General features: G+C 43.7%; 1 protein-coding gene across 2 annotated transcripts in view; it reads right to left on the bottom strand.

Annotated features, from left to right (window-relative positions):
- MORC4 (MORC family CW-type zinc finger 4) overlaps window positions 1-12,418 on the bottom strand; it is a 48,453-nt gene extending 36,035 nt beyond the window's left edge. For both annotated transcript variants that reach the window (XM_046673217.1, XM_046673218.1), the window contains exons 1-5: window positions 12,064-12,418; window positions 11,876-11,948; window positions 6,039-6,171; window positions 1,311-1,528; window positions 202-349 (exon numbers count right to left, since the gene is read on the bottom strand). In XM_046673217.1, coding sequence (XP_046529173.1) covers window positions 202-349; window positions 1,311-1,528; window positions 6,039-6,171; window positions 11,876-11,948; window positions 12,064-12,165 — 674 coding nt within the window. In that variant the 5' untranslated portion in view covers window positions 12,166-12,418. The remainder of the gene's footprint in view (window positions 1-201; window positions 350-1,310; window positions 1,529-6,038; window positions 6,172-11,875; window positions 11,949-12,063) is intronic.
- Between the last annotated feature and the right edge of the window lie 497 nt (window positions 12,419-12,915).

The raw sequence follows: 12,915 nt of genomic DNA, 5'->3' as shown, positions 1-12,915 counted from the left end.
ACCTTATCAAGCTTCACATTTTACCAATAAGACCACCATCTTGAACAGAGCCGTGGTTCTAGAAAGTTAAGGAAAGGTATGCAATAAGGTACAAATATGTATCAAAATGTATCTACTCTGCTTCTCTAGAGAGATTTACTAAAATGTGCTTTACCATACTACCTGTGCTTATTAGAATCCATCGCCCTTAGCATACTATACCTGCGGATGTTCCAAATGAGAACACGAGTGCCTTTTTTGCCTGGGATGGCATCAAACTGGGACAGCAGTTCATTTTCACTGTTGAAAATTGAATAGTTCAAGATGGCTTCTAGGCTGGGCAAGGAATCCTCAGTAATAATCATTTTTTGTAAAACCAAATATAGTCAAAGAAAAATTAATATCTTAAAAGGATGCTATCAGGAAGATCTGTCTTTTGGGTTCCATGTACAGACAAAATACTCACATATACCATAAGGCATGGGCATTACTGCTACAGAAGAAAGGAAAGGGGGAAAATGGAGAAAGGTTATAGAGACAAACACCAAAATTAGTCATCCCTGCAGGATACAGCTTCAAAGACATACTGTAAACAAAGAGTCCCATACCATCATATGTTGCTTAATGACGGGGCTATGTCCTGAGAAATGTGGCATTAGGTGATTTCATGGCTGTGTGAACACCCTAGAGGGTACCTACACAAACCTAGATGGTATAGCCTACTACACACCTAGGCTATATGGTACTAATCTTGAGGGACCACCGTCGCATATGTGGTCGGTAGTTACTGAAACATCGTTATGCAGCCCATGACGGTATCTAAGAAATAGATCAAAGGCTGAATTTTTAGATTCTTTGAAAGCAATGAGTTCAGACTTTACTGCTATACTGCTTGGGTCAGACAACCTGGTGTCTAACAGGAATAACAGCTTGTCCGGGTATAGGGAAATGAGCTATTCTGCTATCAGATACGCTGATGAATAGTATGTTTCTAGGAGTATGACGCAAATGTAGCTACCCTTAAGGGGAAAAACAGAGAAGGACCGAACTTTACCATGGGAGTGGGGGTGGGGGAGAGATATACTATATAATCAAATTGCATAACAATGAAAATTCCAATATAACAAAAACTTTTCTGTGCTTCTGTCAATTGTCCACTCATTTTAAAAATACTTAATAGGATGAAATTCCAGTTAAATTTAAGACAGTTGAATACCTCTTTAAGTACGAAAATTTCTGTTAGCTGGATTTGACCTGAAGAAAGAGTTTCTATCAAAAGAGTCAGATTAGACTAATTTTTAACCAACATTCTCCACTTCCAGAAAGGATATTGTTTTGCTGGTTGAACGGAACAATTGGTACAATAACTGCCTGGGCCTGGACACATTCCAGATAGGTCTGTGATAGGAGTCCAACAGTGAGAGTACCCCCATTCTTGGTGAAGACAAGGGCATCCTTTCCTAGCCGCATGGAGCCTGACTTGAAACCATTACCAAAGACCCCGATGGGACACTGGCTCTTCTTTATTACTTTATCTGTGAAGCCAAAGCTGTAATTACACAAGAAAAAAGAAATCAGAAAAAAAAAAGAAATCAGAAAGGTAAAAAGCACCCCAAGACAGGTGACAGGCAGAATGTTTGGCTTACAAATGAAGAACACTTGTAAAAAGTCCTTCTTTTTTTCTTCCTTTTGTTATTTTTGGCCAGAACTGTTAAGTTAAAAACATAGGAAATTACTATGGGGTAACAGGACTGATTTTCCTATGCGTTTTGTGTGCACATGAACACTTCCACTACAGTAGAGTCACATGTTACAAATGTAAAGGTGGCTTCTTTTCACTAACAGAGACAGCTGGAGAAGGCCACAGGCAGTTGCCTTTCTTGTCTAGATAAAATGGCTGATTGCTAACAGTAAAGTTAGGGTAAGGTGAAAAGCGTGGTTATCTCAGCATACACCGTAAGAAGGTAACAAAAGTACCAGATGGTGGCACTGGTCAGAGGTACTACAGTAGGCATCCCCTAACCTGGTTATATCACCCTCTAGAAATCCGAAAGTCAGAAGTCATATATCCTGACGATTTCAACTCTCCCCCCAAAGGATAACCCTTCCAATTCTTACCCTCTGCTCCATCTGCTGGGACAGTTCATTGGAATGTCGCCAAGGGATAAAAATAGGTAGTTCTGCCTCTGAATATCAGCAAACAGCTGCAGCATAAAGTTTCTCTTGTTCTAATAAGGGCCTTTCACTCAGTCACCTCAACAATCTACAGCCCCTTAGATCAGCTTAATGTAGGAGCCAGATCCTTTCCCATTCTGATTTCCTCCATTCAAACCCACAATAAAATAATAGAAACAAAAAACTGAAAGACATGAAATCTAGAAAGTGATGATTATCTTCCTCATATATATCTTCCCTCACCACAAATAAAACTAATTTTAAAGGTTGTTTCTTTTCAGATTGACTAAGTTTACAACGCTGTACACTACTATTCATTCAAAAAATATTTACTAAGTACCTACTATGTGCCATGCATTGTGTTAAGCACTGGAGACACAATTGTTCATAAAAGAGACAATAGTCTTGCCCTCGTGGCTTACAGTCTAAGGAAGGATTCTGCATATTACAGATTAGATGCTTCTACAACATCAATAAAATAGACACTCTATATGACACGGTGGAGCGGCTTGGCCTCGGCGCTTACTCTTTTGAGCAGGACTGAAGTGCCTGGTTTCCACTTCCTGAAGGCCGTGGTTTGTGTTTACTCCCTATGAAATGGGACCACCTTTTAATTTTCTATTTCAAAGTGTCATACAGTGATACCATTATGTCCTTCTAGAGTAGACACTTTACAGGAGCTCTGTGTAGCCTATAGATAAATCTAGCCACAGAAAAAGGCAATTTCTAGGGCACTGGTTTCTTTGAAAATACCAAAAGAGCATGGAGTTTCCGCTGTCTATGGGCCTTAATATTCCAGGAAATAAACTTACAGAAGTTGGTAAGATTCAGGCATTCCTATTCCTCTTGTGGAAGAATTGGCTAGAAAAGATGGGGTCATTATGAGGATTAAATTATATACTGTATACACAATATATTATAAATTATAAAGTAGTATTCAAACTTCAATTTTAAACTAACTCTAGAAGTCACTCTGAGAACTGTCATGTGCTGTCATCTACCTCTACTCTACTTCAGATCCAATGTCATATCTAAAACTCAGGGCTCTTCATAAATAGTAATCCTATGTACCACATGAAATGAATTTGTATGGTTATTTGGACTTGAACCTTCTCTAATGCCACAAAAGCTTCACTTAGGTGGTCAAGGGAAAGTGGTGAAAATAGGGAGACTCTATTACTCCCTTAATTTCCTAGACATTCCTGCCTCTTCTGCTGTCATCTCTTTTCCCCTTTCTAAGTATAAACCCCTGTTGTGTTACTTAGTTTGGGGAGACCAAATGACTATATAAGGCTGAGAAAATAAGTAACAGGGCAGAGCCGGAACCAGAAATGGAAAAGAGTAAGAATAATGAGAAGAGAGCAGCTGCAAGCTCCCGAGGTTGTCGTTGTTATGTTCCACTTAACTCTTCCTGGATGTTCTTTTATTCCACTTACCTTCCCGTATTAGATACTCTATTTAACTAAAAATTGCAGAATGAATGCCAGATAGCAAACAACTACCTAAAATAAAAGCCCTCACAATAAATAACAGAATTGTAGGAAGGAATTTTATATAGTTTGGCATAGCTCACTAACTTCCAACTTATTTCCTAATGTTGATACACCAAGGAGGCCTGGACACCAGCTCTTTGAGTAGCATCCAGGAAGATAGCAGCTTGCTCCCTAGTTCCTTAAAATGTCAAGATTCTAGAATCTAGAGAGATAAATTTGAGACTCTGACCAATGAAACAAACCTTAGCAAATGTATGGACATACAAGGACAGGCACTACTGTTTCCTAGATATACTGGTGATGTAACATGTCATATGAAAGAATAAAAGCCTGCTAAGCACACTATTATTCTCTGGCTATTGTTTTAGAAGAAGAGACCTCTAGGAAATGCACTTCTGAGCAGAGGTAGCAAATTACTTTCAATTCGTGAATTGTGGCTGCTTTTAATCCCTGAACTTTGAAAGAGGTTTTCCACCTTGCTGAAAAAGGCAGCTGAATATATGGACTAGCTGATTCACAGGCTGTCCCCAGAAGCTAAAGAGAATTAACTGTGGACCGTAAATGAATTTAATGATAGGTTTTTCCTTTTTAATTTGATTTTCATAGGCTTCTATATTTATGGGAGAAACTGTCGCTGGAGTTACATAACTATTTTATTAGCCTGAAAATAGGAAGAGTAGCATAAAGAGTTGGAAAATGTAGATAGGATTATTATAAATGTTATAGGTCAAATAGAATTTCTGTAGGCTTAATAATTTTGCATAATTACCCCTACTATTTTTTTCCAAATATGAAAGCAATATGCCCCCAAACCAAAACCAGAAAAATTAATATACTTAATAATAATTTTCAAAGCTACCTCTAAAGTTCAATTATTTATAACGAAACTGTGGTAAGTGGAATGCTTGGCTAGAAGTTAGGATTGGACTAAATGATCTCTTTTAAATAAATGGATCTCATAGCTGATTCAAGTTTAAGAAATGATCACAAAATCTAGTTACGTATACATTAATCCAGGACTCATCAAAAAGTTCTCTAAATTTTGTTTTTCAAAGATTGGCACCTGAGCTAACATCTGTTGCCAATCTTTTTTTTTTTTTCCTTCTTTTTCTCCCCCAATCTTCCCAGTATATAGTTGTATATTTTAGTTGTGGTCCTTCTAGTTGTGGCACATGGGACGCTGCCTCAACCTGGCCTGATGAGCAGTGCCATGTCCGTGCCCAGGATCCGAACCCTGGGCCGCCGAAGCGGAGTGCACGAACTAAACCACTCGGCCACGGGGCCGGCCCCTCAAACATTCTTCTAATTATGAGGGTCTGAGACATAAGGTACACAGACTGCTGAGGGGGAAAACACAAGCAAATTTATAACTGGTTATGCCCAAATTTCATTTCTTTTCTTTGATGGATCAAAGGGATTTCCCTACAAATAGGGTTAGAGAATTAGGATACCCTCAAACAGAACTACAACCAAATGAATGTTTTCCATTTTATAGTTCGGACCCTTTTCCCTCCTCCACAGCACCTCTCCACTGGCACTCATGTTTCACGCACTAGTTCAGGAAGCCACACGGAGAGTAATCAACCTCATCTGCTAAAAAAGGAAGAGGGAAGGAAGGAGTTGAGGAAACACTCATCTTCCACTGAGTGATATGTGAAGACAATAAAGTACAAACTTCCATTCTCAACTACAAACCTTTTTAAGTAATTAAATGAGTTGAAAGTGGCAACAGAAATCTAACTGCCTCAGCAGTTAGAAAAGAGAATTTCCTAACTTTGCAATTCTACTGCAAAACCTTCAAAGATTATATGTATGAATGCCTTCTATTTATCCTTCATGGGGCTTGATGATACCCAGGCACATTCATGGTTCTAATCCACAAATTGTCCCCAACTCCACTACTTATGATCAAGAGTTGGTTTAGCTTAATATAAACTGGAGAAGGTCTCAGGCCCGTGAAGGCCTCCAGGTCTTTACACTCGCTGTTCTCTTTGCCTGAACTCTCATCCCTTGCCCCTTGCTAAGTCTTTACCTTGTTCAATTCTACCACTCATCCTTCCATCTCAGCTTCAATATCACTTCATCTAAGAGGCTGTTCCTTACCTCCTGGAGCAGACTGGGCTCCTCTGCTGACTTATCCCACTGCCTCCTACACTTTCCTATCATTGTACTAATCATTTTCTATTATGATTACTGCTGAATTGCCAGCTAGACTGTAAGTTCTGTGAGGGCAAGAACAGTGTCTATTCCATAACCAGTGCCCTGGCACATAACAGATGTTCAATAAATATTTGTTAAATGACTAAAGGGAAAGTAAAATATTAAAGAAAATTATTAAGCGTTAAAGAAACTTTCATGAACTCAAGAGAAAAAGAATGAAGACATTTTTACCTGAGCATTCGGTGTAGTTTATGAGGTGTCATCCCACATCCATCATCGGTAAAGGTCAAACAAGACTTATTCTTGACCTCCTCAACATCTATAAAGACCGTCCTGGCGGATACATCTGGATCTACAGCATTATCTGCAAAAGGTAGAAATCTGTGATATTAGATCTCTTTTTCCAATATTCGACTAAAATCTCTAGTTCAGTGCCCCTAGGAGGATATACACTGTCCTTTATTCTCTCCACACGGATGTTCCGGAAGGTGAACAGGGAGCATTAATGGTAGTGCACTTACTAGGTTACAGGGAACAACAGACATAGTGGCAGATGGGGTTATGAAGCTGATTTCTAGATTTCACAGAATGACTGATCTGCAATCTGCTTTTCTCCTTATAAACTTTGGGGTCTCTTGGAAAAATAACTCCTCCTATATACAAAGCATTTTGCTCCATTTTTGTCTTATTACTTCTTGTACCTTACCCACTTTACTGCTCATGAGCACATACAGTAAAGGGTAGCTATTGAGAAGAGCTGAATCAGCAATTTTGGTACAAATAGATGCATATCACACACATTACAGTTTATTTGTGAAAATTTTATTTTCTATTTTTTTACATCACCTCCTCTGTTAAAGAACACATATTATCATGATCCCTGTTTACAGCCTAAGAGGCACTGAAAGAGTCAGAGGTTAAAATCAAAACATTTAATTGCCTGCCTGGATCCCAGTGATGGTAACCGGCACGCTTAGAGAAGGAGTGATTCTGCTTAGGTACTCTGCAACAGCCTTAAAGGTGAGGCTGTCCAACTCTCATTAAATGGAGAACATGGAATTAAAGTAGAAAAAAAATACATAGAAAGTTTCACCTTTCCTCCTGAGTTAGGTCTTCATAACAGGTTAATTATTTAAGACTCCAAAGACATCAAATATAGCCATATTCTAACATATATGCTATGCCCACAACCCCAGGGATGCCACTGTCTAGAGGCCATATCTTTTTGCCACAGGCACCAGTTTACATAATTGTCAGTCACTGACACATGTGGTGCAAAAGTCTCATTAGGGCTCACCGGCCCGAGTGGGAGGGCAGTTTGTGCCGCCTGTTGGATAGGTTCCTTAAGCACTTCTGTGTCTACCAGCTCTTTGAGCAAGACAGAGATGTTCCCGTCCACCCCCTTCCTTTTCCCTGGCATCCTATACCGCCTCACTGATACCACGTGGCTGGGCTGAGAGAGCCGGGTGGGGTCCTGGTTGCATACTCATCTTACCACCACTGTTCAAACTGCGGCACTTCTCTACTGGGAGCATCCCTTACAAGCAAGGGCAGTACAGGCAAACCTCAATTTATCGCGTTTTGCTTTATTGCACTTTGCAGATATTTTGTGAAGGGCAAGACCCTCCACCAGCAAAAAGATTATGACTTGCTGAAGGCTCAGATGATAGTTAGCATTTTTCAGCAATAAAGTATATTTTAATTAAGGTATGTACATTGTTTTTTAGACATAACGCTATTGCACATTTGACAGACTACAGTAGAGTGTAAACATAACTTTTATATGCACTGGGAAACCAAAAAATTCATCTGACCCATTTTATTGCAACATTCACTTTATTGCGGTGGTCTGGAACCCAACCCACAATATCTCTGTATTACACATATTCAAAATGAAACTTTTTACAATACAATTAACAACATCAGCTACAATCACTTCGATGTATGGAATGTCCATCCAATAAAACGAGGCACAATTTCAAGGGCCACAATGGTACTGCCAGAGCCACTGATAAAACCGTCACTGCTTGCAACCTGGCAAAGTCGCAATAGCAGTCTGGCATCCCCAATAGCCCCAGAAGGGGGTTAAGAGGTCTGATACAGTCAATACTTAAGGACCAGGTGGAGCCAAAGCCCTGTGTCATGTAGCAAATCAAGTGAGCCAACTTTTGGCAGAAATTATAAGTTTGATATGCAATAGTGGCTTTTTCAGAAATACAGAGTTTTACTTAGTACAAGAGGCAGCAGTTTGTCTTTAACTGACAGAAGGATTCAGCATTGTGAAGCTGCCTACATTGTTTGAAGAAAGTATTTGGCAAGCAGGCCCTGAATTGTTGCAGGACCTATCAGTCACTCCTGCTGGCAGCAAGCCAGGGCCATTGAGATTGATACCTTGAACTTGTCAACCAACAGGACATCATTTCTACTTTGAAAACTTGGGACACAGATGAATTTTTCTAACACTTTATGAACATTCACGATTCAAACACATAACACACATCAATTCCAATTCTGCATTTATACGACACATTCAATGAATCAGCTTGCAGGCTTCTCACAAAATTACTTTTACTCTTTTCCTCTCTACAGCAAATTCTGTCCAGACTTTACTAGGTGCTTTTTTACAGGAACACACCAAAGAGCTTTAATACAGGCACTTCAGGAGTTACGAAGTAGCTGCCAGGAGTAGCTAGACATTTTATGTTCTTGGCTGGAAGCGGTGGAGTACCGGAGGGAGGGGGCCCACAAGAGGCCAGGGTCAGCTGGAGCAGCAGGGAACAAGAGATCAGCCGGCAGGCAGTGAGCACAGCTCTGCGCTTACTTCCAGTTTTAAGTGGCCTTTCACTTGGCCTCAGTAAATGAAATTATAATAATAACACGGTCGACTTCAACATATGAACTTAGAATAATCAGGCACCAATCTGGCGGCTGGTTTCGATTCTACCTCTTGCTGTTTAACCTTCCAAAAATTTATCAACACACAGCACATGCTATTAGATCCCAGGGAAACTATCTTCTTCCATGGCCTGGCCTACCCAGCCTATGAGCAGGTAGGACAGCGAGAGAACCCCTACTCCCTCCCCTCGCCCACTTATGCAAGAGCTGCACTACCAGATCCCAAGGAGTCTTCTCTCTCCTAACCCGGCCCACGCTATCCTTAGTGGGAGGACCCTATCCTACCTCCCCTCACCCACCACTCAGGCAAGAGCATGAGAAACCAGATCACAAGGAATCTCTCTTATCCCCTAAGCTGGTGTACCCGACCCCTGGTCTTCTGAAAAAGCGCTGTAACGCAAGCCTCATACGTCATCAGAACCTGGGAGGCAATGAGAAACTGTCCCATGACAGCCTCCCCGAAGAGACAGGATGGCAAGTGGGAGATGGCTTTTAGGCTCCCCTACTCCAGGAAGATGGCCTATGTGGACTCCTGCAAGGTCACTGGGGCCAAGGTGCTGCCCTACAGACATTCTGCAAGCATCTAAAAGTATTCTTGTCTAAAATTAAGGTCATCATCTTTCTGACACAACCCTATTGTTCTTCCTCTGTTCTCTCTATATACACACAATTGAAATGACCACAAGTTTGAAATTTCAAAGTTTTTATCCCTCCCTGTCTTTTACTCTATACATCCCTAGGCGCTCTCCCATCTCGCTATTTCTACTCCCACCGTCAATTTCTTAGTTGACAGGGTTTATTCCCTCTCATCTGGATTACTGCGATAACCTAACTACTCTTTCAAAGCCAAGTCTCCTTCTTCTCCAATCCATCTTACACATCACTGCAAGATTAACTTTCCTGGAGCACATGACCATAATACTCCCCTGCTCAGAAAACTTACAACTAAAAGGCCAAATACCCAAGCCTCGGGGTCACATCCCGGTCCCAGTTCACCTTTCTAACCTCATTCCCTACTTGGTATTTAGAATAAAAAGATCTGTGTTTGAGTCCTGGATCTGCCACTTACTAGACACGTAACCTTGGAAAAGTCAACTGAATTCTCTGAGCCTCTGCATCCTTATCTGCAGGATGATTATAATAATAATGCTGTTTACCTCAAAGGCTAAAGCTAAAAAACGTATTTGGAAAAGCTCTTTGTAAACTCTCCAGAGACCTATAGAGTTGACTATTTGTGAACTCTATGCTCTAATTAAACTCAATTACCCAGTATTCTTCATGCCTTTGTTCATGCAGTTGTTCCTTTTGCCTGGAATGCCCTCCCCTCCCTTCACCCAGATCCACATGCCCCAATCCTTCAAATCTCAGCTCAAATGTCACCTCCTCTACAAAGCCTTTCCTAATTCTCTTCCTGGTTAGCTGAAGTCATCCCTCCTTTCTCTGAACTCCCACAGCACTAGATGAGTATATCTTTGCTGATATATCCCTTTCTATTTTGTTGTTATACAAAGCATATACTTCCTGTACCTATTTTCTCTCCCCTACTAGAAGGGTGAATCTGTGTTGTATTCATTTTTGTACCTACCACGGTGGCCTTGCCCACAGTGAGTGCTCAATAAACATTTACCGAATGAATGATTCACTAGAAAATTAATGCATAAGTGAAGGAGAAAACTGTTGAAGGAAAACTTGAAATGAAAGCTTTGGATTACCAATTAACACTGTGCTTTCCCTCTTTCTTGTTATTAATATGACTACAAATAGTCGTGATTTGGTTTTAAAGTCTGTATGTGTGTGTGCATGTATGTAACACACACACATACTTCCACTCATATGGAACATCTTGGACAAGGCTTAGGTTCTTTAGGTTAATGCTTGAGACAAAAATCATATATATTCAAAATTACAAATGATACACTCTTTAAATCGCCCCTAAAGTTCAGTATACAACATAGGTACAAACAGCTTTGCACAGTGCCACTGTGAGGGAACAACACGTTTCTGTCTCCCATTTCCCACTAAGTAAACCGTTACTTTGCCCTCTCTTTTTTCTTTTTTGTAAGTTACATGCACACAGACCTCATTCTACTGCGCAGTGTTTCACTCAGGCATGGTGCAAAACCTTAAAGATACAGTCCTTCTTCTCTAGAATTCAAAAGGCATCCGTGTCACTTTCTTTCCTGCACCTTCTCATGAACAGTCACACATACTGCGAGCATGCTGTGTTATGGTCAAACTGATCATCCAAGTTCCCTGTCATCCTTCCAAGTAACTCTCCTCACCATCTCCTCCTGCTGCCTACTGACTTCGTGCCCAAAGCAACTCACGCTGCACAGCCACAGCGATTGCTTAAGCAGGGGCTGGGGCTCATTTGGGGAGCTTGGAAACTATTTTCAAGATTTTGTTCTGTGCTACCTTGCCCCATAAATCTCTCTCCCCTCTCCCAATTTCGGAAACATTTATGATATGCTCCGGATGCTGCTGCGTTTTGTCCAGGAATGCTGTTCTTCTTTGCTTTCCACATAGTATTTAGCACACTACTGCAAAAGCTGGTGTACTTGGCTTCAAGGGATCAACTGAAAACGCTTTAAAAGCAAACATCGGTGGAGCGAGAGGTTAAGTGCTCAGTATTCATTCCAGCGGTGTGAGGGCGCTCGTGGACCACGGACCCAGCCCTCCGCAGTCGCAGGGAGCCAAATGCACTCGTGTCATCTCTTAAGAGATGTCCCATCATTCCCAGACTCTCTAGTCCCAAAAGTTAAAGAACTCCGTTTTCCAGACCTTTCCCCATGACCCTCCCATGTCCTCTACAATGCCCCTTGGCTACCTGGGCGGCCTCTGTCGGTCACCAGTCCCCGCGGGGCCCAGGTGCCTTGGGGCCCGGTATTTTTATGCATCTCCTTTTGATTATTAACTAGGCTATCCTGGAGTGCCCGGAACATCACGAGCCAGAGAGAAAAGCCACACGGCAGTCGCAACTCTTCGGACACACCTTGTTTGCTCAGCCTCATTCGCGGAACTCCGGCCCCGGCAAGACAGCCGCCCCCTCCTGCGCCGGCGGAGCCCCCAGCCCGGCCCGCCCCGCGCGGCTCGCACGTTCCTCTCGCGGCCGCGGCCCCACGCTGGCACCGCTGCCTCGGGCGATCGCGGCCAGGCCCGCCCTCGCCACTCACCTAGCAGCTCCGCGATGGCACTGAAGGGTCGCGTGTGGCTGCTGGAGTTGCTCTGTAGGTAGCGGGGGCTCATCTGGGGGCGAGAGAAGGGCCCGTCCCGCGTGAGGCCTCGGCCCGCCGGGCCCTCCCCACGCGACCCCCGCAGCCCCGGGGCCCGCGCGCGTCCGCCCCCTCGGCCCCCGACCTACCGTGCTCAGGCGGATCCCGAAGGCCTGCGGGCCGCCGCCCGGCCGGGCCAGCGCACTCCCCGGCGCGCCCGGGCCCGCAGGGGCCCCTCGGTACAGGAGCATTTTTTTGGCCGCCACGATACTCGCTGGCCGTCGCCGGACTCCTCGGCCGGCCGTCCCGGACTGGCCCCGCTCCCTGCCACCCGCCGCGGCGGCCGCCGTCCGGCCGGCCTGCCCCGCTCCCACCGCAGCTGGCGGGGCGGGGCGCGCAGCCACCTGTCCCGGGCGGGAGGGGGAGGCCGGAGGAGGCGCGCGCGGCCCCGCCCTGGCAGCACCTCTCCCGACCCGCCGACTGCCGGCGGCCTCCCTCGGCCGTACGGAAATATGGCGACCTCCTGACAGCCGCTCCTCGCTCCCCGCCCCTCATTAATTTTTGGCGTTTGCCATAGGCCGGGCGGCCGGGCGGGAAAGCGCGGGGGAGGGGGCGGGGCGGGAGCGGGGCGGGCGGGCGGGGAGGGATTTCTGGAACAGAGTCCCAGTTAGGCGGCATGACTAACGGGCAGGATAAGACAAGTCTTACAAGGTCTAAAAACTGCAGTTTTGCTATCTGGGAAGATAGCAGGATCGCGTGATGGGAAAGCATTCTAACGACTCTGGGTCAAATGCCTCCAGAAGCACCCAGAACTTTCTAGAAGGCAATTGGCAAATCCTCTCCAAAGCTTTGCCAGCGTGCAGGGAGGCTGTTTATAAAAGAAGAAATTGGAATGCACTTAAATACCCCAAAATAGGAGATTTGTTAAGTTATGGAGTATCCATAAAATGAAATACCACGCAGTTCTTAAACGCCATGTAAGTACATGAATATTTATTGAT

Source organism: Equus quagga, chromosome 10 (genome assembly GCF_021613505.1).
Source record: "Equus quagga isolate Etosha38 chromosome 10, UCLA_HA_Equagga_1.0, whole genome shotgun sequence".
Lineage (NCBI taxonomy): Eukaryota > Metazoa > Chordata > Mammalia > Perissodactyla > Equidae > Equus > Equus quagga.
This window is presented reverse-complemented; position numbering and strand designations above follow the sequence as displayed.